The sequence below is a fragment of the Dermacentor albipictus genome, chromosome 2 (assembly GCF_038994185.2).
Source record: "Dermacentor albipictus isolate Rhodes 1998 colony chromosome 2, USDA_Dalb.pri_finalv2, whole genome shotgun sequence".
Lineage (NCBI taxonomy): Eukaryota > Metazoa > Arthropoda > Arachnida > Ixodida > Ixodidae > Dermacentor > Dermacentor albipictus.
The window spans coordinates 72360304-72387783 of record NC_091822.1 but is presented as its reverse complement, the minus strand read 5'-3'; the positions used below and the strand labels follow the sequence as shown (position 1 = coordinate 72387783).

General features: G+C 43.4%; 1 protein-coding gene across 3 annotated transcripts; it reads left to right on the top strand.

The window, feature by feature from the left end:
* The first annotated feature begins 118 nt into the window (after positions 1–118).
* Positions 119–19680, top strand: LOC135908256 (uncharacterized). Of its 3 annotated transcripts, none has more exons than XM_065440026.1 (4): positions 119–246; positions 4120–4297; positions 6711–6791; positions 19099–19680. In XM_065440026.1, the coding sequence occupies exons 1-4, from the start codon at positions 185–187 to the stop codon at positions 19255–19257; spliced, it is 480 nt and encodes a 159-aa protein (XP_065296098.1). In that variant the 5' UTR covers positions 119–184; the 3' UTR covers positions 19258–19680. The 3 variants fall into 3 exon arrangements, 2 of the variants coding, with proteins under 2 accessions (XP_065296098.1, XP_065296097.1); XM_065440025.1 differs by having other exon boundaries at positions 19093–19680; XR_010566261.1 differs by lacking the exon at positions 119–246 and adding an exon at positions 2537–2613 and having other exon boundaries at positions 19093–19680.
* The last annotated feature ends 7800 nt before the right edge of the window (positions 19681–27480 follow it).

Sequence of the window (27480 nt, the reverse complement as noted above, 5' to 3'; positions counted from 1 at the left end):
GCCATTTGGGGGTGTATGTATTATGTTTCCTGTAGGTAAATATAACGTGGACGTTTCGCGAGAACCCACACCTTCCTTTTACAGTTCGGTGCAGTCGATACCTTCTCGGTGCGCACGTGCCAGCGCAGTGGGCTGAGGAAGACACAGAAGAAGACGTCGTGTGGCCGCAGTGCATCGAATCAGCATGGCAATGAGCTTTGCTCGTTTATGGATTCGCCACGAGCGGAAGGTCCCTAGGAGTCAGAGGTAGGCGTTGCCTGAAGCATTTTCTCCCTTTGCCAATCACTGCCTGCGACTCCGCTACGCTTCACTTTTTAGATACATTTACTCTTTGAGAAGCCTACTGCACGGAGCCCATGACACGATGATCGGCGCTATTATTCGACGCGTTACCTTGCTTAGTGGTGTTGTCTATGAGAAGCAAACCGTTCTTTTCATCATTAAGAGACAATTGAATTAACTTTGACTTTATACAAGTGTGCATGAATGCACTTAGGAAGACAGGACAGAAGGCAATAGCGCCTGATGGGGTCCTCCCGCTTTGCACAACAGTTTTCGCACAAGCCGTGAGAAACAATACGGATGTGATTATGCGGTATAAATAGAGTATATAAAACATAGAGAAGGCAATGCAAAAAAGAATACAAGCACACGTACAACTTGAATACTTATACCGAGCTAAAGAAAAGAACAGTCTGCATCATTGTATAAAAATGCTTCATTGCACTTTTGCAACATAACCTGTATCTTTCGAATGCAAACTGCGGATGCAAAAGGCCTCGAAATAGGTTGACGCTATCTTAATGGGGTAGTCTTCAGTGCGCTTACGAACGTTTAACTGAAGTACTAGATTACAAAAAATCCCTTCTTGAAAAAAGTGAAAGGAAGCATTAGCACCTGTATTGTTTCCGTCATTTAGTGGTTCTGCACCTAGTGCTATTTTATTTAACATTTTAATGATTCAGTTTTAGTCACAGTTTGAGTTTATTTCGTTCATAAGTGGATACATGCTTACATAAGTATAGAGGAGGAGGTCCCAGAGCGCGTAGCTGAAAGGGTACCTCCTGCCATAAAATATACACATTTGTGAAAATCTACAGCATAAAACAGCAATGGAGCAGTCACTAGGTGGAAGATTATGCAAAGTAAATGTTGTGCAAACTGTAAATAATATAAAATCAATAACTAGTCGTAGAATTAAAACAGTAGTTAAGGCATTCGCAACAGAACAAACCAAAAATGCGTATGCAGGCTACAAATGAAAAAAGTAAACAAGAAAATAGGAAAAACGAAAAAGAAATGAATGAGTGGTTTTACTATAGCTGCTCAACCAAGTAACTTAACCTCGCACCCTTATTAATGTCCTATCACCTGATGATGCTCGCGTGCAATTCGAAACGGTATTTTGTATTTTCTCAAAGCGCGACATACTTCAGAACTTTCGCCAAGAACGTGGCATCATATCCGGGTAAAGATGCAGAATATTTTTATTGTAATAATGGTTTCAATAGCAGCTATGACAGTATACACTGGCCGCATAGGTTCGATGGATAAAAAATAATGATGACGTAAATGGTTATCGTGGAGAAAGTGTCATTTCGCGAAAGACAGCAGTCGTGACGGTAAATATCAAGCACTGCACCGTAAAAATGGTTACACCCTTAAGGCTGTTTTCTTTTCGCACTTGTAACACCCGTACCGTTAGTGCCTTTCAAAATTTAGGAAACGATAACGGAGCTCTAACTAGACGTGCGATGACAAAAGACCTAGTGGAAACCTATGTAATCATTCTGAGAACCTTGGGCGCACAGAAATATCCGACAGCGGAGGTCCATATGTGAAATTCCCATGTCGGATATTTCTGTGCGCCCAAGGCAGTAAAAATTATTACATAGTTTTCAACTACGTATTTTGTCGTCGCGAGTCTAGTTAGAGCTGCGTTGTCGGTCTCTATAAATGTTGTAAGGCCTTAAAGGGTGTTGCCAGTGCGAAAACACCTTTAAGGGCGTAAACATGTTTACAGCGCGGTAGCACTTCGACAATAGTATTGAAATATGCATTCGAAGCCAAATATAAGGAACCCGCAAAAATGTATTTTTTATATGGAAGACGCGAAACTCACTCACCGATACTCACGCAAAATATTTAGCTAATTACGAACTGAGCATTGGATTTCAAACTCGAGGCGCCCACTGTCAGTGCGATAAAATCACTTGGTTTGCTTTTCAAAAACACAACTCTGAGGGGAGTTGATTGATTTACCGGCAGACGTTGGTTTTCCGTAGGTCACGTGCGCACTTCAGTTTTACGGAAAATACGTAATCGTCCGACGTAGCTTAACGCAGCAAAGCACACGCATTGATTCCACGTATACGCTTAGCCATCTGTATCTACACCAGCAGATGTGAGGGTTGTCTATTCTGTTCGCTACGCAGTTACGCAACAAAGTAAGAAACGAGCTAAATATTCCTGCCTTAAGTATATGCTTTCAAGTGTCTTATTTTAAGTCCAATTGATTTCTTTGTCGCAAATAGCTCTCTTTGGAGTCACGTGGCTGAGCCGAGTGCCCTCAGGCATATTTCTGCTTGACGGAAGAGTTTATGTGAAGGCTGGGTAAGGGATATAAAAAGGTACAGACAAAATATTTCCTGCTTAGCGTAGTTTCGTTTTGCGTAAGTAGATATTTTGCATGCCTCATTTTTTTTTCAGTGGAGATACGAATTCTTTGCCCAACGAACGCATCAAAAAGATTGTTTATGCTTCTTATAGTAGGGTATTGACCTGTCCAGTTACCTGACATATCTTACTATTTAAGCGCATAACCCTATTCCTTGTTGGCATGTTCGATTCTAACACCTTCTGCCGGTAGACGTTAACCTAAGGAAATGCCAATCCGGTTAGTGCCTAGCGCCAGAGTTCTGAGTAACGCAACGCGTGGCGAAAGGCAATACGATCTATGGACCTGCATAAATATAGCCTTAAAGCTCGGTTCCGTGATGCATAGGTCTATAGGACAAACCACATGCAAAAATATGCATCTGTTATGCAATAAGTGGCGAATAACCTTAGATAATTGGGCTATTCCTAGAAATGCGTGCTTTGGTAGACAGAACATTCCAAAACGAAAAATATTCTCTAATAACCGAAATATCAGTGACAGTCACTGATGCCTACGTGTTGAGACAGACTTGAAATTGAGAAAATGAACGCTGCTGTAATGGTTAAATACATTTAGTATATCGCAATACCGCATTGCTCTAAAATGCGCTGTTGCGCTCTAGATTAAAGCATTCACGTCTATGTCATTTTCGATTAATTGTGATTGTATCTGTGCTCCTATATGATAGCTTAAACCTTCCCTAGAAATGTCGCCTCCTCATGGCCGTAACGAGATTCGGGAACACTCGAGAGGCCGCAAAATCCGTATAACCGCTTATAAGGTTTAAGCTACATGCTTTAAGTGAAACATATTGAAAAGTGAATGCTGCTAATTCAGATGGACAGAAACTGAACAAGCACAATACAAACTCTACCAGCGCTGATTTAATTCCCTCCCGAGAAAGAGTGTAGATAAGTGGAGCAGTTTCAGTTATTTAATCACAATTAGGTAGAAAAAAAGAAGACTAAGGAGAGGAGCACTCATAAAATGATGTAATCAATATTAAATGAAATGAATAGTTGAGCAAGTAACTAATATTTTATTGGTTTTACAGTCATTGCCCGCTGTAACAATTACTATCAATAACGTGATACTTACAATTATAGCTTTAAACTGCATAGAAATAACGATTGTTGTATCTATCGTTAGCCGTTATAGCTGCCGGTGTCAAACGCAGTCGCGGCTGGCCGGCAAAGAGACGGCGCGCTTCCTCCCCACTCTCCTCCCTCGTGCGAGCGAGATTGAGCCGCCATCGTCGGCTCACCCACGCACGCTTTCACTCTCACACACAGCAAACCCGTGTGCGGCTACGATGCATTTGGACTTTATACGGAGCACCACGGCGACAGCGACGGCACAAATGCGCCTGCGATGTCCAAACATTCGTTATCGTAATAAAAACAAGGCACAAACGCAACTTGACACGACAAAAGCCCCACTAACAACACCCTCCCCCGCAGCCCCGTGTACGTGCTCAGGCTGGACAGCCCGGCCCACGCCGGCGAAGAGCGCGGAGACTCCGAAGTCCACTTCGCCGGCTGGACGCAGCGCTTCGAGGGAAAAATCGTCATCATATTCTCCATCGTGGCCGCACTGCTGATAGGAGTCGCCGTGGGCTTCGCCTTTGGAACGAACTCGGTGGGTATCCAGCCCTAGGGCATATGTATCAGCTTCAGTGTAAACGGAATAGCACGAAAATAAGGAATAAATGAAGAAACTCCACTGCACTTGCCTAAGTATGCGTAAGCACATGCCGAAATTTAAATTGGCCCACCCCCAAGCAACAAGTTGGCCAACACCCACACTTCAGTAGGTCCATCCCTACTTTAGGCTTCCCTATGCATTTACTAAGGAGCCCTTTGCATCTGTATGGGTGTTCTCTGTTTTTTTTTTCTGTTTGAATCGTTCCATATTGCTTACAAAGCTACCAATCATCTAGCTTCACAGTTCTATAACAATTAGGTATCTTGATTGAGCAAGTTAGGCATTTTTGGGAAAACATAAGACATTACACTTCACTCGTCACAGGACTGGTGTGCTTGCGAAAGGATTCTTACCCACTAATGAATTATATTCCTAGGTTTTACGTCCCAAAGCAACGATGTAATGATGAGGTAAGCCCTGCCGGGGGACTCCGAAGTAATTTTCACCACCTGGGGTTCTTTAACGCGCACCTATATTCAGTTCCATACATTGTGCCCAACGCTGTAGAGGCTAGAGTGACTTTCCGTAGTTGCTGCGTTCGCATCAGTATTTACCGCTGTGTTCTTGCCAGCAGAGAGTTGAAATTGTTCTGTATTTAGGTTCAGTATTAAGTTAAAGAAAGCGCCCCATAAAGAGCAAGAAATTGTGTATTTATACGGGTCTTATACGTTGCTTTATATCAGTTTTTTTTTTGCTTTGCGAGGTTTCTTGATTTGCAGGCCGTCCCGCCAACGTCACGTGCATGCTCCCGCGACCAAATGGCTCTGACGCGACCCGCGAACTATAGACGAAATGCGAAGCGAAGCGTTGTTGGAATGCGCAGAGTGATACATTTTTCGTGACCGAACTTCTCGCATAGCTTCCACAGCGTTGCACCCTCTACCTGCCGGCAACGTCCAGTGGCAGTGCAGCCAAAGCTACGCAGCCAAAGCCGAAGCACAGATTTATTAAAAAAAAACTGCGCTTCTGCATGTAATACGCAAATGTAAGCAATAATACCACCAGGCCACCGCGGCGGGTGAATTTATCCGCTGTTAGTGTATTTCTGGAAAAAAAGAATACTAAAATAAAAGCGAACTAATTTCATGTGCATTCTGCTTCATCTTTTAGCGGGGACAAATAAGACATTGGTGCGTAAATTTAAAGAATTGAATGGGTATACCTCTTTATGGACAGAAAAATAAGAAGCACAACTCGATATTCGTTGGTGCGTAGTCAGCCAGTGTCGCATCACATAACGGTGACCAGTGGTTTTAAGTATTTTTAACATTGCTTATTAGTTGGTTTATCACCACAAATGCACGTAGTGCGCAAGGGGTGCTGTTGTGCCAAACAACAGATATTTTTATGGAGAAAAAAATGTTCGAACTGAAATGCCACATTTGTATTGGACTGGATTGCAGACAAACGTGCCACTTATGCAGCCATTTTCCCGACTTGTCAATAGCGTTCTGGCAACGATTTATCTTATAAGTGCGGTGTATTCAAGTTCTCGTTTTAAGATAACGCCACTTCTGCGCAGTGCTAGCAACAGCAGAATTGTTATTTCTGAAGTCTACAACCTTTTCAACATTTCTTTTACGTTGAAGTGGGGAGGATTCTGGGTTTGTGCACCAGCAGACAAACTATTATGAAACACGTGTATAGGTACAGGAGTTCTGAAGGTGGCAACACTTCCCTGTATTTCAACAGTGTTCGGAAGCTATAACGGCGACATTTATTTTATTTTTTACTTTCTATTGTACCTATATGCTATCAAAACTGTGACCATATTGGAACTTTAGCAGGAACTGTACAGAGCAAAGGAGGTAATAATTTATATCTTACGAAAAATCATGCGATAGATATGGTCGGCATACTCGTATTCACATTTACTTATTTTTACATACAAGCATTGTTTAGAACAAGAATACGTGCAACAAACAGGACACGAAAGATAGGCGGAGACAACGATCACTGGTGACAGAATATTTGTTTTGCGCACGGCAAAACATTTACGCAGAAAATGCAGCGCAGTACAGACGAGAGACAAGCACAACAAGCAGGTGGAGGGAAACTGGACAAGCGGGTGCGCGAGAAGCGACGTTCACATAGGAATGCCTAACCTTGAATAGGTAAACAGAAATGGGAATGCCAGGGACGCCACGCTGCTCCTTTAATAATTGCACTGGTGTCTTTCACTCTCGCTTGTCCAGTTTTTCAAGAATTGTTTTTTTCCTGTTATTAACATTACCTGCCAGCCAGCCCAACAGTAAACCGTCCAGAAGCCTTAATCGTTGCGCTCATGTAAGCAGTAAACGCACTGCACTGCGACATTGAGCACCAAGTGCTGTCCCGATTGTTGCAGAAGACAAAGGTGCCCTCAGGGCCCCGCGAGCCCTTGACGGAGTTCACGGTTCCTAAGACTCTGACGGCGACGAGACAGCAGGTGAGACCAGAGTGCACGCGCTCTCACTACGGGGTATATAAACGCCGTTGAGCGATATTTCTGAATCACGTATCTGCTAATGACAGATTTCTAACAAGTGGTGAGAATTCCTGTCTTTTTTTGTAAAGTTTCAGAATGTCGACAGTGTCTTCCGTCAAGGTTTAACCTAAAAACAAGCCATGTCTCCCTGAGAAGGAAGCTTTTTAAATCGTATGGCGACATAAGCTGTGCTAATTAAGCTGCGATATTGTGCTATAGAGCCGAACAGGGGCCCAGCAAACTGTTTTCTTCATACCTGAGGACATTGGAATAAACGCGATCACTCTCAATGAAATAAATTCTGAAACATTTGCTGAAAGGGACGCAATGAGAGCGGCCGTTTAGAAAGCGCTCGCTTTACGTGGCCGCCTGCAAAGGCGGCATCGATATTTTAAACTGAATTCTGAGATTTTACCTTCCAAAACCCTGAATTACTTATGAGGCACACCGTAGCGGAGCGCTGCGGATAATTTTGACACCAGGGGATCTTTACGTGGTCCCAATGCACAGAATGCGGGCTTTTTTGCATTTCACTTCCATCTAAACGCAGCTGCCGCGACCGCGTGCTTAACAGCGCGGCACCATAGACGCAAACCCACCGTAGTGTGTGGCAGCGATATATCAATCTCCTGTTAATTAGTCACTTCCTATTGTTATTTTAGCGCTGCATTCGTTGAAACCTTTGAAGGTAGGCGTCCAAAAAAGACGCCACAGAACAAATAGGAATGGTTACAACATGGACGGGACGCCATGCCTGCTAAAAAAAGAAGTAGGGTTTTGCAGGGCGTGAGTAAGCTTTTTCTTGGGAGTAACAAATGGTTATCATCAATAGCCCAATGGCTGGTACCTGTGTACGTTTTCGATGGTGTGCGACATCATAGGCAGGACTCCAAAGCCGTACGCGAATGAGCAAACGACCTTATATGCGAGTGAGGACTCCCTGCTGCATTCAGAGGAATTATTTGGCTCGCTTGTACGTGGTAACACTGTCTAAAGATTGCGAAACTTTCGCAATGTATTCACAAACTGTTGCCATGTTGCTTGATCGAAATTGACGCTATTGCAAAAGGACTGCTGTAATAATATGTGATTAAACTTCGCGCAGTGAAATTGCCATTATATATATGTGCTATAACCATCGTTACAACGAAGGATTTTTAACAAAATTGCAGTTGTAACTACATATATTACGTTTCTTAATACTATTTTGGTTACTTACAAGGAAAATACTTACGGGAAAACGTCAGCAGCGCCTTCTATTTATTGTGGTAGCTCCACCCATGAAAGAAGCAAGTAATCTAGAGAGGAGCCTTACTTTCAAATAGTTGTGTACTGTCGTCGCTACAGCCAAATCGTCTTGTATAGCATTCTGTCAAAGTGTACGCGCGACCTCTTGTTTGAAGCTCGACAAAACACTTGGTGAACCTCCAGGAGAAAGTGCGGGCTGTGGTCAAACAAGAACTCAGTGCGTGGAAAGAAGCAAGAGAACGTGAAGAACGTGAGCTTCGAAACTAAATTCGGTAGTGAAGAGCCTAGCAACGCAATATGATTTCGAGCATCGAATATGCACACCAAACATTCGAGTAACTGTAACAAATTAGATAAAGAAGCCTCAGTAAATGCGCAGAAAGAAAACGAAAACGAACTGCTCCGTGCAAAATATTCAGCTCTAGAAAACAGAAGTTCGGTACTGGAACGGCGACGGGTACTTGCAGAGCAGTACTCGCGGAGTGCGAATTTCGAGATTCGGGGCGTTGTGAAGAGAGAAAATGAAAGTGTGTCTCATATCATTTGGATGATTGAGGGTGTATCTAATGAGCCTTTAACCGAAATAGTCATCGAGAACTGTCACCATGTACCTACGCGCAATTTTGAGCAGCCTGACATTGTCGTCCAATTCAAATTGAAAGAAAAGCACGACAATAACCTAAGAAATAAAAATGAAGCTCATAAACAAGGACACGGGACTTGACAATATAGCGCCAATCTATGTGAATGAGCACCTTTTTCGGCACTGAAAAAATTATTGGAATGGCAGTCCGAAGAAAACATGAAATGAGATGTAATCTTTCTTGACGACCAATGGAAAAGTCTATGCGAAGCAGAATGATAATTCTGACGGCATACGCATATGCGACGAACGTGACCTTTCCAAGATAATTGCTAGTGCTTGAACGTTTCACTGTCTCAACAATGTTTAGAATGGAGTACTCCTATTTCGTCCTGCAACTGGACATTAGTCTTCGGAACGAAACCCTTGCATCAGTGTTGCACCTCAACACCCGCTCTGCAGCCAGCAAGCATGGTACAATATACTACTTTATTGAAGAATGTGATTTCAAATTTCAAGTTATTATGCTGACAGACTTGTTACTAAAATAACATCGATCGGCTGCATTTTGACGGCTTCAATGCCTACCATTTGGATAGGCCAAAAAGGCATGGTGGTGGTGTTGCCACCTATGTCAATAGAAGCCGCAAACTTTAGCTGGTCTCTGAATTCTGTGCAGCTGCTAGTGAATGTTAAATCTTGACGCTAGAACATAATTAAGACATAATCTCTGTGGCATATACCGGCCACGTTAGGGAAATACTATTTGGTTTAAAGACTACCTTGAGCATTTCTTGAACTACGCTTCATTTAATTGTTTCACGTTCTTTTGCGGGGGAGATGTTAACATAGATACGTTGGGAAACAGTAAGATTTCGGAAGAGGTGTTGATTAAAATTTGCTCTACTGGGTTCATGAACACGATTAACACACCATCGCGCATCACGCTATTTTCTTTTTGTCTCAACCTTTCAATTACAAATATTCAAATCAGTGTATTCCATAAAGGAACCATTACCTAAGACATTGTGACCATTGTCCACATTTTATGCCGTATTATTCTAAAATTGAAACTACAAAGTTTTCACAAGAGCAACACGTCCTACAATGTATATCGCACGAGAGACTGCAGGATTTCAAGCGTGATGTTAATGAACATGACTGGCTTTTTCTTCTCGATATGCCAGACTGAAACATGGCGAAAAAAATTATTCCAACCTTTGTACAAATTGACGCCACCCACTTCCCCTTCAAAGAGATAAAGCAATCTAAATGGATTAGAAAGCCGTGGGCTACTCCATCTCAGCCGAATGATACGGCTAAAGAATAAACTAGATCATGTGTTCCTGAATTACCGCGCACCAGCAGATCTCGCCGTGTTTAAAAAAATAGGAATAAATTGAATAGTGAACTTAGGCAAGCTAAGACAGACAGATTATGAGGTTTTACGTGCCAAAACCACTTTATGATTATGAAGCACGCCGTAGTGGAGGACTCCGGAAATTTCGACCACCCGGGGTTCTTTAACGTGCACCTAAATCTTAGTACACGGGTGTTTTCGCATTTCGCCCCCACCGAAATACGGCCGCTGTGGCCGGGATTCGATCCCGCGACCTCGTGCTCAGCAGCCTAACACCATAGCCAATGAGCAACCACGGCGGGTAAGCTAAGACAGCATACAGCTAGACCATATTTGCGGATAGTCCAAATAACCAGCTGTCTTAGTGAGGAAACTTATGAACGATGTGCTCGGCCACGCAAAGGAAAAACGTGACGCCAGAAAAGATTGCCGTTAAAGATGCTGAAATAACCGGCAAAGTGCTCACGGATCACTTCAACAGCCACTTTATAAGCGTAAGTGCACAAGTGCAACCCTCAGTCTACAGTGCAGTAGCGGTTATACAAACAAACCAGTCCCCACACAGTACCTTCCTTGCGCCAACCAATGAACAAGAAATCGGCACTACTTTCACGAACATAAGCAACAGGAAAGCACTAGACATTGATAATATTCAGATTACATAAGTGAAACGTGAACTAGAGACTATAAGTCCCGTACTTGCTCATACACTCTTAGTGAATACCGGCTTAAAAGAACGCATATAACGCGGAAAGTAGAACAAAATTTTGACCCTTATAAATGGCTCACTCCAAGCAGCCTACTGCGTATGCGGCCTATTTTACGCGACTGTTGCATATGCGGCCCGCATTTAAATGACCCCATCCGTTGCAGAGAAGGGCTGTTTGAAAACGGCACGCATAACGCCAGATCAAATTTGTCCGGTTTACTATAGGGCCCAAATTTATGCGGCTCAAGATTATGTGGCCCAATGGGCACTTTTTATGAGAAAATATATTTCTTTATAGAGAGGTGCTGCCCAAAGTTCTTTTGAATGCGGTCTCATATACAAATATACAAAGCTTATAACCACAGTGTAGGAAATTGGTAATGCTAGTCACACAAACATGGACACACTGGGAATCGAACTCCGGTACATCGCATGAGAAGGCAACACCCTCACCTCCTCACCGCACTGCTGCACCGACACGGAGGATTCGCATAGCTATTTGTACATACATTTGTGCTACCGAGGTTGTCATTTTTTGCCGCTTGTTCACCGTCGGCGATCGTTTGTGGTATTGAAATATAGTTTGTGTAACTGTTGCCGATGCTTATGTGGTTGGTGATGGTAAAGACTTATTTAAATAAGTAGCAGTATACGACTACCACTTTCAGCAGCTGTCTTGAGCGGCGGAAAGGCTAAAAAGTGTAAGATTAGGGAGCATGGGTGCTGCGCAAAAAGAAAACTGCTTCGCCAGGCGGATGTTCTTCAATGCTTTGTCTTTATTCGCTATGCTGCGGATTGCTCGCTGCAGTCGCTGTTTAACCGGGAACTTGGCCTAGTCTGAGGAATGTTCAACCTCGTGCGGAAGGTTCAGTCACATATTACCCCCGCCAACATGCGCACCTGCAAATATAGGTAACTGCACTTGCTTCGAACTTGCGCAGCCTCGACGGTATAATGGCAACATGGCTCCGCTATTCTGAGACGCCGAAGAAGCGAGCCGTATTTTGCCGGCACGTCTGTAAGTTTCTTGATGCGTGAAATATTTGTATTCACTTCCACTGGCTGCAACAGGGATGCCCCGTCAGTAAGACTGACAGATATCGGTTTTGTGAGTACGAGAAACGTGCTCTCGAGCCGTGCCTTTTATGCCGCCCCATTGTAGTTATCGACTCAGTGTTTATTTCGAAGCAGCAAGGCGCGTCAGTATCTCCATCCGTCAGTCTACCGTAACTGTACTGCCACGATCGGAAGCTTCACTGCTTTGCACTCGCTAGCTTGTTTTCACCTCTTCACCGGGCAACGAGACACTGCGACTAGCTACCGGTCCTATACTTGCAATGCCGTCGAGGTTAAAAGAAGGACGTTAGGAAAGAAATTGAGGCGTGGTTAAATAATATATATTGTGGGACTTTGCATCCCGAGACTGCTATAGATTACGAGGGACGCAGTAATGGACAGCTCCGGATTAATTGTGACCACCCGGGATTATTTAACGCGCACCTAAATAATGATACAAGCGTTGTTGCATTTCTGTCGGGATGCGACAGGCGGGGACGAATCGCTGAAACCGCCGGGTTACCGTGGCAACTGTAAATTACTAACTGTCGCAGGCATCATCTTATAAGTACCTTGGTATTCATTTCAGACCCAACCTCTCCTGGTCTCACCATATTAACACCATATGCGCAAAAGCTTCAAAATCTTTATGATATTTACGTCGAAATTTACATAACTATCCCACTCACGTTCGTCATCTAGCTTATCAAACCTTCGTTCGCCCACAGCTTGAATTCGCCGCATCTATCTGGTCCCCCTACCAAAATTATTTAATTACCATGCTTGAAGCGGTTCAGAATAGGGCCGCCCGTTTAATTTCACGCAAATATGACAAGCATAACAGCATAACGAAAATTAAGCTCAATATTTCACTTGAACCCCTTAGTGCTCGTCGCGACATTGCCCTTTTATGCCTTTTTTCACAAATACGCATACAGCAACAGACCATTCCCACTTCACCTTGATGCTCCTTCCATCACATCACGTCGGTTGCACAGTCACTTAAATTTCACGCGATTATATGGGTCAACTCACACCTTGAACTCATCTGCTCTTCCTCGCGCTATACGTTTGTGGAATGGTCTTCCAGACAACATCGCATCTGAACCAGACCACGATAATTTCCGTTAACTCCTGCACTCTTTATTTTCGCAATAAAAGTTGCCACTACTTTTTCCAATTTCGTTTTACTTCCGGTGCCATGTTCTGTATACCGCCCATCTATTTTTTTATTTGTTATTTTGACAGCTTTAAGACCAAAGACATCCGTCATTTTTTGTACCACTGCACGTGCTTTGTTTCTTTTTTTTTCAGTATCCCATTTTGTGCTCGACTGCATTTCTTATATTGATAAATGTTTTTACTATGCACGCCACTAGTTTTGCGTTTGTATCGTGCCCTACCATTGTGCGCCTTTTAAACCCTGCCAACTGTTCATGCGCCTAGATTCCACATATTTGTCAGTCTATCTTTGGTCGTAGTTTCTTTTCTTGTTACTGTTGTCATTGTAATCGGTATACTTTGTTACTGTTTCATTGTAATTGGTATAATTTATAGTTCTTGTGTGCCGTTTTGCCATATGTTTAATGCCAGCCAATAGTTTTTCTTTTTTTTTCTTCGTGTTATCGTTTTTCCTGCCCAACCTTATATTAGCCGTCATACCACATTATCATCGATTCCTCTCCTTTGTGTTAAATTGCAAATTTGAGCGGTACGTTTGTACACTGACAAGTTACTTTGTACTTTTTATTACCCCCCTTACTCAATGCCCTGTCAAGGCGCCTGTAAGGTATGTTCAATAAAATAAAATAAAGATAAAATAAAGCAGAAACGATTTCTTAAATTTAACATTCACCGAAGTAAACAAAGGTGCCCTGTACATGTTTCACTCTTTGTCCGTCATCGTCTTCACGTCTTTAACATCAGATAATGCTCAACGAACACCCCGAGCTCTGTCGAGAATGCGTGGTTATAACTATTTGCTCTCTCCGAAACGGAGAGCATGGGCCGACAACAAACCCACCTTGAGTGCATTTACAAAAGGTTCCACTACTCACCGGCGATAAGGTCCACACCTGATCGACCGTGGACCAGAAGCATCAAACGGGAGGCGACGGTAAAAAACACTCAGTTTAATAAAATAATATCAAGTCAGAGTCACGAAAAACGAATTACAGGGTCTCTTCAGATTTCTTATGAGGTGAATGGCGAAACCCTACTCTTCATCCTTTTATCATTCGCCACATAAGTAAGTATCCTTAGTAATTTGTATTCAGTTCTAGTCGTTGCAATTTATCGTCAGACATATTAGGAATTGGTAGTCGTTACAATTCATTTCAGTCTTTATTAGCCATTACTGCTCACTACTAAGCACTTTAGTCACTTGTAATCAATTGTGGTCATTAGAAACAGTCGTTAGACATGTTGGCCATATCATGGTAATCAGTAGTCATTATACGTGATCTTAATCATTATTAGTCATTATACTGGTCATTAGTAAGCATTTCTGGTAATTTGTAATTAAATGTGGTCGTTACAATTTGTCGTTAAACATGTTGGTCATTTCGTAGTCATTAGTATTCATTACAAGTCATTTCAGTCATATTTAATCAATACTGGTCATTACTAAATTTTAGTCGTTTCTAATTAATTGTAGTCGTTACAAGTTGTCGATATACATATTTGTCATTTCATATTCATTACTAGACATTACAAGTAATTTCCGCCAGTATTAGTCATTACTGCTCACTAGTAAGCATATTAGTCATTTGTCATCACCTGTGGCCATTACAAGCCGTCGGTCGACATATCAGTCATTCCATAGTCATTACAAGTCATTAATAGTCATTTTATATATGACCCCTCATTTCTAGACATTTCTAGTCATTTCTAATCAATTGTGGTTATTACAAGCCATCGTTAGACATACTGGTCATTTCGGAGTCATTAGTAATCATTACAAGGTATTAGTAGTCATTATTAACGTCTACTAACCTCTATTATAAGGTTGTCATTCACTTCACTGCCAATATCAGTCATTTTTCATTCTTTAGTATGTCTTTAATTTATTTTAATTCTTTAATCAGATCTTTAATGCCGCCGCCGTGGATCCCAAAGGCATAGTTGCACGGTTACTCCAGGAATGGAAAGAAACTTCGGAATAACTTGGTCTATAAGGACAGAATTGTAGAGGCGCGTTGCTTATAAATGTACCGTTTTTGTAATAAGCCACGCCATTTTAAAAATACTCATTTATTGTTAAACTCGAGGCTCTGATTTACTAATGTTTGAACGTGGGCTGGTTGGTTCTTCGCCATATTTTTACAAAATACAGGGCGTAGACGAAAAAGCGCTCTATTTTCGGCAAGGAACCCAATTCTAATCCCATTCATCCAAGCGTTGTCGCCATTCCATTCCTATTCCATTTCTGGGTCGCGAAAATATGGAGTGATTCCGGAGTCATTCAATTTCCGAAGTGGTAACTCTACAACACTGATGTCGACCTTTGCTGCTTTAATCATCTACAGAAAAAAATTTTAAGTGAGAATAAAAAGAAATTGCAGCGATTTGATCACTTGAGAAACGAAACCTCCCAATAACTGTCTTATTAAGGCCTATTTTGGGGCCAGTGGGTACCTCACAGCAGAAAATCCATACTACATGGCAATGACGAGCCACAAGCGAAATTTCTAACTTATGTTTTGTTTACTCTTTCTTAGTTTTTTTAGCAATGCAGCGCTGCTCTCTGACAAAATTATGAAATTACAGAGGTACTGAAATCAACAGACTTTTCAGCCAGATTGTGAATGACATACGAATGTGTCCGACATTTCAAATTACAGCTCTGTATTTGAAATTTAATGGGCTTTATTAGCACCCATGTCCATCGCTGCTTAATCTGAATATAATGAGCGTATACGAAGTAAAAACGAAGTGTTCAAACCATCACAATAGACGAACACACGTAATGCTCTGAACAAGCAACTCGAGCGAGCAAAATGCGCTCAGTTGCGTTCTCCATGTTCTGCACGAACACATTTCACATATGTTTGTTCTCTTCAATATCTACTCAATGTGCTTGAGTTATGGGTTTTTTCACAGTCATATTTCTTCAAACACGCAGGTAATAACCAATTGGCCTGAATTGCCAGCTGGCGCTCGGTACTCATTAATGTCCCTTACACTTACTGCCATTCAGCTGCGCTTGCGTTCATTTACACTCACCTAAAATAAATCACTCTTGTGACACCGGCGGAAATTAGTGAGACCTGTACCTGTGTACCTGTAGTCATAGTACAGTGCATGCAAGTGCTTCAATGTCATCCGCATGCGAGAAATATTGCAAACACCTGCCTCTCTCCGCGCCCCACCACACTTTTGTGCTGGAAAAATATCAGATTTTTTTGTATGCCTAATCATAAACATATGGTCTTTGCGCTCTGCTATGAACAGCCATTCTAGGCCTGTTTTTGGTTTACCGGTGCTCTGGTCCACTTTATAGTTGCACTGGAGAGCCTGGGGTTCTGCCTTCTATGGCGGCGGCGTTGTTATTAGTGCTGACCTCTCCGCTTTAGTGCTGTATAGAAAAAAAATCTGTTAGGGAGAATAAATAAAATTGCAGAACTTTGATTATTCTAGAAACAAAAGCTATGCGAAAGGTGTTATTAAGCCCCATAGTGGGGCTAGTGGGCACCTCATAGCCGGAAATCATCACTGCATGGCAATCACTAGGAAAAAGCAAGATGTGCGACTTATTAATGAGTTCTTCTTTATTTATCTTTTTTGGCACTGCAGCACTCTTTTGTGATATTATGAAACGTCAGAAGTACTCAAATCCCCAGATTTTTCAGTCTGCAATAAAAAAACTTCTACATCGGCGTGTGATAACGCGCCGTTGAACTTTTGGCAGTGGCATAGAATGTCGCCCTTTTGTTAGTAACGAGTGTATACGATTCCTATCGAAGAGATATTGTGGCGAATTCTGCCTCTTACGCAAACCGACATTTCGGTTCGGCTGCATCGTCGGAGTTAAATGATTATTTTTGCTTCGGGCGAGCTTCGAGCTAAATTGGCCTTTGGATTCCAGTGAACTCGACGCATTCAACAGGAAAGCCAGAAACACGCAAATCCACACATTACACAGAGGAAAGTGAGTAACACTCAAGAAAATTGTTTAATATAAAACCGTGTTTCGGCACACTTAAACTACGAAATGCAATGCATTCATTTCGCAAAGTTCACGCAGGGGATAAAAAAAACAGAAGATTTCATGGTTAGAACGCTACGCGTGATTACTAGCGGCGCGATAAAACACACAAGCCATCATGAAAATCCGCGCATAAAATTTCAGCGAAAGGCCAGCTGGCTAGGAAAGACAAAATAAAATTAAATTATGGGGTGTTACGTGCCAAAACCACTTTCTGATTGTGAGGCATGCCGTAGTGGAGCACTCAAGAAATTTTGGCCGCCTGGGGTTCTTTAACGCGCACCTAAATATGTGTACACAGGTGTTTTCGCCACCATAGGAATGCTGCGGCCGTAGCCGGGATTCGATCCCGCGACTTCGTGTTCAGCAGCCCAACACCATAGCCACTGAGCATCCATGTCGGGTAAAAGAAAAATATCTCCAGCAATAATGCAATTGGAGGAAACCAAAACAGAATTGCACCTCCAGTTATAGCTAGTTCATACGCCAAAACATCAACGCACGTGTCCGACTAGTAGTATACGTTCGGATGTTTAAAACACAGAGATTGTTATCTGCCGGCTTACAATAATAGAATGGCACAAATTAAGCGTTTAGTAAGCTTAGCGTGTGGGAAGAAAAAATCAACCTGCCTACTCGACACTCTTTCACAGTTGTACAGCACGCACTCCTGGAGCCCGACGATCCAGCGCACATGACGCTCCGCCGCCGCTCAACACCCCTGCGAGGCCATCGCACTTCCACTAGTTGTAGAGGCTGCACTGGGTTCTTGAAATTTCCGGCAGCATCGGTGGAAGTCAACATGACTGAGGTCAGCGAGAGCGTTCATCGACGCGGCCACATGAGTTCACAACACGAACGCAGTTGCAAAACGTCTCCGGTACAAAGATATGGCGATAATTGCCGCCGACAACAATCGCCTGGTCCGTCGGCTCACGCCATGTTTTAGTTCCTTCCCAGCCGGCGCAGTCTTTAGTCCTCCTCCGCCATCAAAGCCACGCACGGAGGCGACGACTTCTTTCTTAGTGCATTCATTCCCTCCTCTTGGCGTTCGCTTGTCGTCCACCTTCACAGCGTCACCCTCATCGCACCTTACAACTTTTGCTTTGTGACACTCTCAACGCTTCGGCGCGCTTTTTGTTCGCCAAATTTGCAGGGCTGCATATAAAGGTTGCGTATTCTCATTGGCCGCATATCGTCGTGAACAGTGGGTTGGCCGCGTTTTGTAACGGATGCTCTGGCTTGAAAGTACACTTATATGCGGGGTTCTGGACTGAAACGGCAACTTACCGCTTATACGGAGGACGTAATTGACTGTGGCCGTATTTGATTCGGTTTTGAATCGAATAATCTCTATTTGTAAGTGTGCATGTTCTTCGTATACTTCAAATTGCCAAATGTGTTCTAAGTTCCTCTCCAGTGGCGATAGCAGACATAAACACAAGAACCACGCTATATGTCACTCAAAGAGCTGCACATTTTCGGTTAAACCGCTATCACTCGCACTCATCCATATGATATATATACACAAAAACTCATCAATAGGTCCTGAGTAAGCGAATAACCTGCTTCTGTGTTCGTACATGCTAGAGTTTTAGCTTTTAATAAACAAGACTTCATAACTTGCAGTGTGATAAAAGAACATTGCTAATGTTGCTGACATACTAGAATGTGAAGAAAAATGGTGAAAGAGGCTGTGCATTATTTGAAAGGTATTCGATAGTTATTCAATTTAAGTCGCTTCTAGCACTACGGTATGTATTCCATTCGGTCTCGGAAGTTCCTATTCAGACATCCATACATGTTATCCGCATCACTTGTAGAAAATAGCGCGGAGAACAAGCGCGCTTCTGGTGTGGCACTTAGTGCCACACCAGAAGTCTCAAGGCAACGCTTAGTCTAAGAGAGTTTGAGTTATTGATCACCAGTGATTATTTATTCATGTGCACCCTGAGCATGCCACAGGAGCGTTTCAACATTCCCAGACCTCGCTTTGAGCAGCAGAAACCAATAGTTACCAATATGTGGAACTGATAATAATGTATCCGAATCAGGCCGATCGAGCCACATTTTTTTACAGTATAATAATGTATTTTCAAGACGCAGGAATCGCAGCTCGAAGCGGAGGCCGTGGCGACGGGTGACGGAGGCCCCGACAATGCGTCGGTGAACTGGAACACTTACAGCCAGCTCCAAGGTTCAACGGGCACCACTCTCGACTCGTCCACAGAAGTCAACCACTCCTCTACGGTGGCTTCTCAATGAAACTGTCACTGCGATGACATCCTTACATTTCATATGCGCTTTACAAGCTTATACTGATTAGTGGAAAAAAAAGGACAAATGAATAGGAGGATAACCTGACCATATAAGGTTTCATTAAATGAGGGTAGAGTCAATAATGTGTCCTATGCAGACCAAAGACGAAGTTCTGTTAGTGCGCGAGTCGAGACTATGCGAATATATCGGCGTCTATCAAAAATTGCAGCACATTTCTTTTTACTCGGCGCTTCGCTGAGTAAAAACACATCTCAGAATGCTCGTGCAGATCTTTTCTGTTATTTTACCAAGGAAACTAATATAGGCAGCGAAGATGTCGAATGCAGCATTTTGCCTCCTTTTATAATGTAGCCTATTAAATATAATTATCGAATGTTCTCTCAAACAATAAAGCTTAGTTGAATGAGTGACGTATGTTTTCTTGTGTCAGGCAAAACAGGAAATTGAATTCGCGTCTATGTAACCAGCTGCGCTTATGCTTGACACTGAGGTAACGCAGTTTTTATCGTATTTCTATGACGCCGTAAGTGTCGTAAAAAGACCGAAAGTTTAGCCCGAAGCACAGAATACGATAGCAAGCTGTAACGTTGCGCTGATGCTGCAGCTGTGCACCAGAAACAGTATTCTAGCACATATTAGGCTTCTCACAAAGCTGGCGTGATTCGGAGCGCTGCCGCCAGCGTTGCAGGCATGGCCCCTCGATGCGAAAAGACGACTCAAGCAATACAGTCAGCGCTCGTAACGTCAAATTCTCTATGGTCAAATGCACAGTCCGTTCTGCTCAGACAACGCTGTCACGTGGCTGCATAAAAAAAAAAGGTGCGGCCTGCCGCGTGCATCGAGAATGGTATCATCCGCCACGGTGCCACCAGCATGGGATCAGCATAGAAAATGCGTCAGGTACGCGCATGCAACGCCGTCTCCCGACGCGTCCCATCCCAGACAACTAGCGCCATTCGGCGCAGCCAAGCGGCCGAGAATGCAACTACGGCTTTCACGTCCTCTCACATTGCATCCTGCGTGACGAGGCAGACCACACTATTTTTTATCCAGTGGCCGTGAGACTGTGCGTCATGGTGTGGTAACAAGTTCAGCGGGTGAAATAGTGTTAGTCAGCACAACGCTCATGTCAGCAGTGTGCGGCAGAATGCTGCCTGGCTCAGCTGCGGAGCTCATTTAGCGAAACGTGGGGCTGCGTCCACTTTGCTTGCATGACTATGTATACCGTCACTGTGCGTTTCATCACTGCACTTTAGAAATAACTTAATGAAACAAATTTTTTTCTTGATAGGTGCCACCTATTTGAGAGAGAGAGAGAGGAGAGAGATATACTGACTATATTACACGAACGGCTCATTATACCATAGTAACACATTAGGCTATGTTTGAGGTAGGCAAATTCCCGGAATGTGCAGGATGTGCTGCAGGATGTGTCACCAGAGCTCGCAGCGAAAGTGTTCCGGTGGAATGGTTCAGCTCACCAACGAATGTGGAAATGAAGGAGCTAGAACAAATGGATGGAGGAAATACGGTGATTGAGAGCGAAACATGTTCAATAGGTTGCGGAGGACGTTTGGGTGGACCCCCACACCTCACAGGACGACTGATCCCGGCTGCGCTCTATTTCGTTCGTCACGGCATCGTTGTCCAGTGTGAGCGTTTGGGTTTACCGGATAGAGAAGTAGGGTGGTGGCTGAGCAGGCACGGGAAAGGTGCGTGCGGTTTGACGCATGTCTCTCAACCTAGATCGACGCTGATTTTTGTGTTCGGGGTAACGAGTGCTTGGGCAGTCAATGCCAGGCCAGATATTAGGGATGCTTGGCATCTGTACCTCGCTATACTCGCGGACAGCTTTTCTTGGCTATGAAGCGAAGGCTACCGAAACTAAGTGCGCCTCTTTCGCCGCTGCTGGAAGTAGTCCTGCAGTTTTGTACACGTATCGTAGGTGGGAAATAGAAAACAATATTTTTTGATTTTTACAGCACATACTTTGAAACGATACATGACATTCACCAGACAGCTGTTGAAATATTATTGTCTATTTAGTGTGGTGTTTCCAATGGTCTCACGTTTTGCACACAAACACACACACACACACGCACACACAAAGTGTTTGCAGCGCTTGCGCAGGCACCAAGTGAACCCATCTAGAAATCGCAATCTTCGGAATGTATACAAACGAGTGAGCGGGCGAGCCGACTGCTGCGCCGGCTCTACCGACAAGAGAGTCGATTGCGCGTCCAAATTGTAACTGATGCCATACGGCTTCTTCGGAGCTCTGACGCAGGCTGCGATTCTCGCTGTTCAGAACTTGGTATATTTCGGATGTGAATAAACATTGATTCATGCCGAGTTAAATGTATCACCATCGTCTGTCTTATCGCGCCCGAACTGCATTGCGTACGAATACAGGCATGTGCAGAAGCCGTAGCTTTCGGTTCATAGCCAAGGAAAGTTGTCCGCGAGTATAGTGGTTGCGTAGAGGTAGAGCATCCGCCTCCTGTGCAAGAGGACCGTAGTTCGAATCCCGGTGCTGCGCAATTTTCTACCGGATTAAAAAAAAGTACGCGTGTTGATAAATTGCCTAAACAGGCCTAGAGTGCAGCCTGACCCCGGTGAACAGAACCGGTAACGCACTCCCTCACCAGAGCAGGATTGGCCACTCTGGTGCAGTATTGGCCACAACCTCCTATATGAATACAAAAATCAAACTACGACCCTCAGTCCGCAGCAGCTGCGAAGCAACTGACCATGGCCGTGGTCAGAGCGGTGACGCAGCAGAGGGTGCTAAGAATCTCTGGATCCGGACAGGCCGCCATTGGAATCAGAACCTGGCAGCGTTTAACGCAAGAACGTTGCCTAGTGAGGCGAGTCTACCAGTGCTATTGGAGGAATTAGAGGGCAGTAAATCGGATATAATAGGGCTCAGTGAAGTTAGGAGGACAAACGAAGCATCATCATCAGCCTGGTTACGCCCACTGCAGGGCACAAGCCTCTCCCGTACTTCTCCAACTGCCCCGGTCATGTACTAAGTGTGGCCATGTCCCTGCAAACTTCTTATTCTCATCCGCCCACCTAACGTTCTGCCGATTCCTGCTACGCTTCCCTTCTCTTAGAATCCAGTCCGCAACCCTTAATGACCATCGGTTTCTTCCCTCCTCATTACATGTCCTGCCCATTTCATTTTCTTAATGTTAACTATGATGTCATTAACCCGCGTTTGTTCCCTCACCCAATCTGGTGTTTTTTATCCCTTAACGTTTCATCCATCATTCTTCTTTCCATAGCTCATTGCGTCGTCCTCAATTCAAGTGGAACCCTTTTCTTAAGCCTCGAGGGTTCCGCCCCGTACGTAAGTACTGGTAAGACACAGCTGTTATCCACTTTTCTCTTGAGGGATAATGGCAACCTGCTGTTTATGATCAGAGAATGCCTGCCAAACGCACCCCAGCCCATTCTTATTCTTCTGATTATTTCCGTCTCATGATCCGGATCCGCGGGCACTACCTGCCCTAAGTAGATGCATTCCCTTACCACTTCCTGTGCCTCGCTACCTATCGTCTACAGCTGTTCTCTTCCGAGACTGTTAAACATTAGTTTTCTGCAGATTAATTTTCAGACCCACCCTTCTGCTTTGCCTCTCCAGTTCAGTGGGCATGTATTGCAATTGGTTCCCTGAGTCACTAAGCAAGGCGATATCATCAGCGAATCGCAAGTTACTAAGGTATATTAACACTTATCCCCAATTCTTCCAAATCCAGGCCTCTGAATACCTCCTGTAAACACGCTGTGAATAGCAGTAGAGATCGTATCTCCCTGCCTGACGCCTTTATTTATTGGGATTTTGGTGCTTTCTTTATGGAGGACTACGGTAGCAGGGGAGCCGCTATATATACCTTTCAGCATTTTTACATACGGCTTGTTTACACCCTGATTCCGTAATGCCTCCATGACTGCTGAGGTTTCGACGGACTTAAACGCTTTCTCTTAATCGATGAAAGCTATATATAAGGGCTCATTATATTCCGCACCTTTATCTATCACCTGATTGATAGTGTGAATATGGTCTATTGTTGAGTAGCCTTTACGGAATCCTGCCTGGTCCTTTCGTTGACACAATTTTAAGGTGTACCTGATTATATCTGCGATTACCTTAGTAAATACTTTGTATTTACCAAGGTAATCCTCAAAACCTTTCATGGATGCCTCACGTTGACAAGCTCCGAGGTGAGCTAGGGCGAGCTGTTGGAATCTTAAATAAAGTGAGGTATTATATCCCACCTGCGGTGAAAAGGCAGATATACTACGCGCTATTTCATTCCCGGTTATGTTACTGTTTCTTAGTATGGCCAACAACGACTAAGACCAACCTAGACAGTCTTTTTTGTTTGCAAAAGCGAGCGGTGCGTGCAATCGGAAATTTAGAACTTTCTGAAGACACTACACCCTTTTTTAAATCTAATAAAATACTGCCTATTCATAAGTTGTATGAATACAACTTGGCCCTGGAAATATTGCATCAGCACCAAACAACACCCATTCAAACCAAATATCAAGTGAAACCTGGTCCGTACTGCCTACGAAAGAATTTAATACCCAGGCCACGTTCTCGTACAAAATATGGCGATCAAAAACTAAGCTTTATGATACCAGACCTTCTCAACGAATATCCGGAAATTGCTGAAGCGCTCGTTACAGCTACCTCAGTGCACATTTTCAGAAAAATGCTCAAAAATGTTTTCCTTAACACAGACTAAAAATCGTGCCGGACTGATCCCAGTTGGTTTCCTCTTACTCTGTGTCTTGGCTTTTCATTGTAAAAGTCCGATATATTTTCTGTACTCGGTCGATAGTTGCGACATACCTGTACAATATATCTGATTAAATGTGTATTTATGTTATTGATGTGTATGTGTATTTATGTTATTATGTTATTGATTTATGTTATTGATGAGGAACACTTATTGATGTTTAAGTTCTACTGTGTTCCAAATTGAGCCTATTGTAGTCAATACTTCTGTTATTATTGTTCTTGTGTGACTGCTGCTGCCAAGGGTGGCGAGGCCCAGTCAGGCACGTTCAGTGCTTTTTGTCGCGTCCCCCAAGGCATTTCTGTAAGGAATGTCTTGAATAAATGAATAAAGAAAGAAACAAAGAAAGGCAACAAACAGTAAGCTGATTGGTATATAATTTTTCAAGTCTTTTCGTCTCCTTTCTTAACGATTAGGAATATGTCAATGTTTTTCCAAGATTCCGGTACGCTCGAGATCATGAGGCATTGCGTATACAGGGTGGCCAGTTTTTCCAGAACAATCTGCGCACCATCCTTCAACAAATCTGCTTTTACCTGATCCTCCCTAGCTGCCTTCCCCCTTTGCATAGCTCCCAAGGCTTTCTTTACTTCTTCCGGCGTTACTTGTGGGATTTCAAGTTTCTCTAGACTATTCTCTCTTCCATTATCATCGTGGGTGCCTCTGGTACTGCATAAATATCTATAGAACTCCTCAGCCACTTCAGCGATCTCATCCATATTAGTAATGATATTGCCGGCTTTGTCTCCTAAAGCATACATCTGATTCTTGCCTATTCCTAGTTTCTTCTTCACTGCTTTTAGGCTTCCTCCGTTCCTGAGAGCATGTTCAATTCTATCCGTATAATACTTCCTTATGTCAGCTGTCTTACGCTTGTTGATTAAGTTCGAAATTTCTGCCAGTTCTATTCGAGCTGTAGGGTTAGAGGCTTTCATACATTGGCGTTTCTTGATCAGATCTTTCATCTCCTGCGATAGCTTACTGGTATCCTGCCTTACGGAGTCACCACTGACTTCTATTGTACACTACTTAATGACGCCCATAAGATTGTCGTTCATTGCTTCAACACTAAGGTCCTCTCTATGAGTTAAGGCCGAATACCTGTTCCGTAGCTTGATCTGGAATTCCTCTATTTTCCCTCTTACAGCTAGCTCATTGATCGGCTTCTTATGTACCAGTTTCTTCCGTTCCCTCCTCTAGTCTAGGCTAATTTGAATTCTTACCGTTCTGCGGTCACTGCATCGCACCTTTTCGAACACGACCACATCTTGTATGATGCCAGGGTTAGGCAGAGTATGAGGTCTATTTCATTTCTATTCTCGCCATTCGGGCCCTACCAAGTCTACCTTCGGTTATCCCGCTGGCTGAAGAAAGTATTCATTATCCGCATATTATTCTTTTCTGCAAACTTTACTAATAACTCTCCCCTGCTATTCCTAGAACCTATGCCCTATTCTCCCCCTGACTTGTCTCCAGCTTGCTTCTTGCCTACCCTGGCACTGAAGTCACCCATTAGTATTGTGTATTTTCTCTTGACTTTACCTATCGCCGATTCCACGTCTTCATAGAAGCTTTCGACTTCCTGGCCATCATGACTGGATGTAGGGACGTAGCGGTACGACCTTCAATTTGTACCTCTTATTAAGTTTCACAAGACCTCTCACCCTCTCATGAATGTTATAGCGTTCCTTTTTGTTACCAGCTCTATCCTTATTAACCAGGAATCCGACTCCTAGTTCTCATCTCTCCGCTAAGCCCCGGTAGCACAGGACGTGCCCGATTTTTAGCACTTTATATGCTTCTTTTGTCCTGCTAACCTCACTGAGCCCTATCATATCCCTATTACTGCCATATAATTCCTTCAATAGCACTGTTAGACTCGCTTCACTAGATATCGTTCTAGCTTTAAACGTTGTGATGTGCGTATTCGAATGGCGGCCTGTCCGGATCCAGAGATTCTTAGCACTCTCTGCTGCGTCACAGTTCTGACCGCCGCCGTGGTGAGTTGCTTCGCAGCTGCTGGGGACTGAGGGCCCGGGTTTGATCATTGTATTCATATAGGAGGAAACATGATTACCCTCTCCCATTAGGCATCTTTACGTTACCTGAGTGCTGTGCTGGGGGTGCCACGAACAACTGTTTTAATTTACCGGTTGCCAGAAAAGCCTACGGTCAAAGGCTAATAGAAGTTCACGGCGCTCTCATTTGGAATGCGATACCGACTGAAGTGAAAGCAGCATGCATTTTTTCCGCGGCCATGAAGCGTTTCGTGCTCAGTGGATAAGTGACCTAATTGGACAAATGGTTAACATGTTTGCTGTTATCCTCTGTAAAATTGAATTACGTGTTTTCCTATATATATATATTTAGTTTTTGTTTTCCTTTTGTCACTGTGGTAACCGCTTGCCGAATTACGTAGGTTCGTCAAACAATTGGTCCCGCTACTAGCCAGCCAGGCTATGGGACGAAGCAATTTTTGCGAAGTTTTCTGCAATGTGAAGATCTTGGTGACCATCAAAATAAATAAATACGTATTCAGGAGAATTCGAGAACTTAGGTAATGAAAGAGTTCATTGTGCTTGGACAAGTTCCAGAACGATATAAAAAAATTGCGGTACGTCGGACAGCACGCCAAGAAACGATATGAAGTTGAGCAAAAGACCGTGGTCTCCACATCTACACAAGCACTCTGGACACAAGTAGTTGTTTGCAATTGAATTAGTCAATGCGTAACTAGTGTGCCTAGCCTGCGCTCGGCTGCTGTTAAAAAGAAGAGACCAAAGTATAAAAGCAACACAATGAGGGTGGCTGTGATAGTCCATTGCATACCCTTTCTTTTTAGTTTGTTATAAAATTTTGAAAGGTGACAGAGAAATGCTATAAACTGCATGTGTATGCGTTTGCGTTCGCTGTCCTTAAGGTGTAATAACTCGTTCAGCAACATGTTAATAAGTCACGAATCAACTAGTAAAACACGCGTCAGTCGGAATAAATAACACAGACCATTGCTTTTCTTCAAAGGATAGAATTCAAGCATCCAATTTAATGAAGCCGCATATTGGCTTTTAACGTTAAGGTCAATATCTGTTACAACGGAAGCATGTCACACGTGATACCTCAACTCACCGCGCGTGCATTTATTGTCTATGCCGTTACGCCGTTAAGCTTGAGTTCACGTATATTTAATTCTGGGTCATGGTAACAATATTTCGATGGGGAGCGAAATCTAGAAATGTTTGTTTTTTATGAGGAGAAAGGACATCAGATCGTCAAAACTGATGTGTAGTCTCCCAGCCCGGCATGCCTCGAGATGAGATCGTAGTATCCTAGAATTTCATAATACATGAATACCACATGATAGCTTGACTCGAAATACATTCCATGCATTGCTGATTGA